Source organism: Teleopsis dalmanni, chromosome 2 (assembly GCF_002237135.1).
Source record: "Teleopsis dalmanni isolate 2A chromosome 2, ASM223713v2, whole genome shotgun sequence".
NCBI lineage: Eukaryota > Metazoa > Arthropoda > Insecta > Diptera > Diopsidae > Teleopsis > Teleopsis dalmanni.
In genome coordinates, this window is record NC_051847.1 from 113,108,128 (window position 1) to 113,110,756 (window position 2,629).

The 2,629-nt window shown below is 30.1% G+C and overlaps 1 protein-coding gene across 1 annotated transcript; it reads left to right on the forward strand.

The window, feature by feature from the left end:
• The first annotated feature begins 308 nt into the window (after nucleotides 1-308).
• Nucleotides 309-973, forward strand: LOC119683691 (ubiquitin-conjugating enzyme E2-18 kDa-like). The gene has a single exon (XM_038097495.1). It carries the CDS (start codon nucleotides 393-395, stop codon nucleotides 912-914), a length of 522 nt encoding a protein of 173 aa, XP_037953423.1. The 5' UTR covers nucleotides 309-392; the 3' UTR covers nucleotides 915-973.
• Nucleotides 974-2,629: the final 1,656 nt, after the last annotated feature.

Consider the following 2,629-nt stretch of genomic DNA (forward strand, 5'->3'; position numbering starts at 1 on the left):
AAGTCCTGCATACGCATCCTGCTCGTTTGTAGTTATTGTGATATTAAACGCCTATGTGCCAGATGTGATAATGCCATAATAATAATTTTAGTCGTATAGCATGAATAATAATAATACACGTTAATGACATAAGACCATCTTAAAAGTAAGTACCCACGTTTTTTAAGCATATCACGTATAATTACAGATGCTCGTAATCGTATTCGAAATAAAATTTAAAATTATATTTCATGGCTTACTGTGTTTAAATTTATAATAAATGTTTATTTCTTTGAAAGTCAAAAATAGTTAAAATAAATTCAAAATGTACATGTTTTTCCTTTCGGCCACAAAATTTTCGTTCTAAATTTTTTGTTGTTTGCAAAAATTGGGCTCTTATATTTCTTAACGCAATGCCCAAAAAGAAAAAAAAGGAACCGAATCCAATTTTCGCTCCTAAGCGTCTAGAACTAGAAGTTCAAGAAGTCACCGAAAGTAATTTTGCGGCATTGCGTAACTTTAAGCAGGAACTCAATAATTTATTACGTTGGACTGTTTTGATAGCACCAGATAGTCCGCCATATGATGAAGGTGCATTTCTTTTGGAAGTTAATTTCAAGCCAGACTATCCTTTCATGCCACCACGTTTACACTTTGTGACGAAAGTTTATCATCCAAACGTCCAAGAAAATGGTTTGATATGTATGCCTATCTTATTCGTTGAAAACTGGAAACCAACAACGCGCATGACTCAGGTCTTACAGGTGTTAGTCGCACTAATGAACGATCCCATTGCTGAAATGCCCATACGTGCAGACCTGGGTAAAATGTTTTTAATGGATCATGATAAGTATATGAGACTAGCTACAGATTTCACAAAACAAACCGCTCTGCCACGACCACCGTTTAAGAAATATAAGCCGCCCAAAAAATAAAAATAATATATTTTAACATTTTTGGAGAATAACTCAAAATCTTTTGTGAATTATTTTAAAATCCTAAGTAAATTAAATTTTATTTTCAATACAATTGTATAATCAACATAAAAAGTTGGAAGTGAATAAAAAATGTTGAGCAACAATGTGTTTTTGAAAACCTTTACCAGTATTAGCAAAAAAATTATTTACGATTTTAAGAAATTTGGGATATCCCATCCATTACATCCAAAATACCGCTCCATATATTATAATAGGTTTCAAAAAGTTTTTGAATAATCTTGATAAATAACTTGCAGAACCTGATCCTTATTTGTTTACATATACTAATATAATAATATATAGTATAAAACTTCAACATCATTTCCTAATTCTATATGGAACGGAAATCCTGCGTCAGTTCGGGTACTCTTAAAGGGAAGGAAATCGAGTATCGGTAGAGATAAGAGCTAAATGATGCAATATTTTATTTAGAAGTACCTATTAACATATATAATAAAAATGATAGCATAAAAAGACTTCACAAAAGGTAGTGACATCAGTACTATTCGTGACGTAACATACAGATAATGGAGTAAAAGTGCTGGGTGACACTTACTTCACAAAGGGCGTATACAGAACATTTGCAAAATGAATATTATTTAGACAAATGTTTAAGTTGACACAGTTGTTTTATAGTTTATTCAGAAACAATTTCTAAAATAACAACATTGCTAATAAAATATATCGGTATATGCCAAAGGGATACATATTACTTTTTTCTGAGCATATTATAAGCTGAGTATTTGTTTGAGTTGAACTGAACATATGCCAAGCTGCAGTTTTAAATTTTATTTAACTATTGTGGTTACAAAATTTGGTAAATATTTATTTTTCATTGCAATTTTACATCAGATTTTAATCCTTTAGGTTCTAACCAATAAATTCCCAACTTACAATTACGAGATTCACCCTTCGAATTATCAGACATTGAGGATTAGATTTATATTATTACACGACATATATTATCATATGTCGTCTATTGTCATATGTGGAGCAGTTGGTATTAAAATTTATATACCATATATTAACACAATCAATTTATGACTATGTGTCCTCATCTTTCGTCATTCCAACTGGACTTTAATCAAACTGACATTCGATCAATGTGCTTTTCTTTACTCCGAACTCTTTCTTTATGCATACATATATAACACACAAAAAATTCATAGAAATATAAAACGATTAGGAAAAGAATTTAATAAATCTAATGAGGAGTACTAAATCCAGGAATTGTAAAAATAATAAGAAATTAGAATTACAGCTGAACTCTGCTCAACTGGTTTATTTGAGGCTGAATACTTAACTTGACGCAATATGCAATATAGGCATTAAAGGCATCACCTCACAATTAAAGTATTAACTTCGTTACCTTCTTCAAAATATAATCTTTGGTTTAAATTTTATAAATTAGTTAGCGTTTGTCTACCATATTTCATCCAGAATCACAGTGTATCGCACAGTTTATATTATTCCAACTTATTCCAGTTATCAGAACTGAAGGCAGAATTTATATCTAATTGATAGCTGTTTGAGTGTACATATACTCGTATATAGAATTTCTCTGAGGTTCTTGATGATTGCGCACAAACTATGTTATAGAAATCGCTTCATAACATATTTAAAATATATTCCATAAACATTATTAGGTAATGAAATTAAGAATATTAATTAAT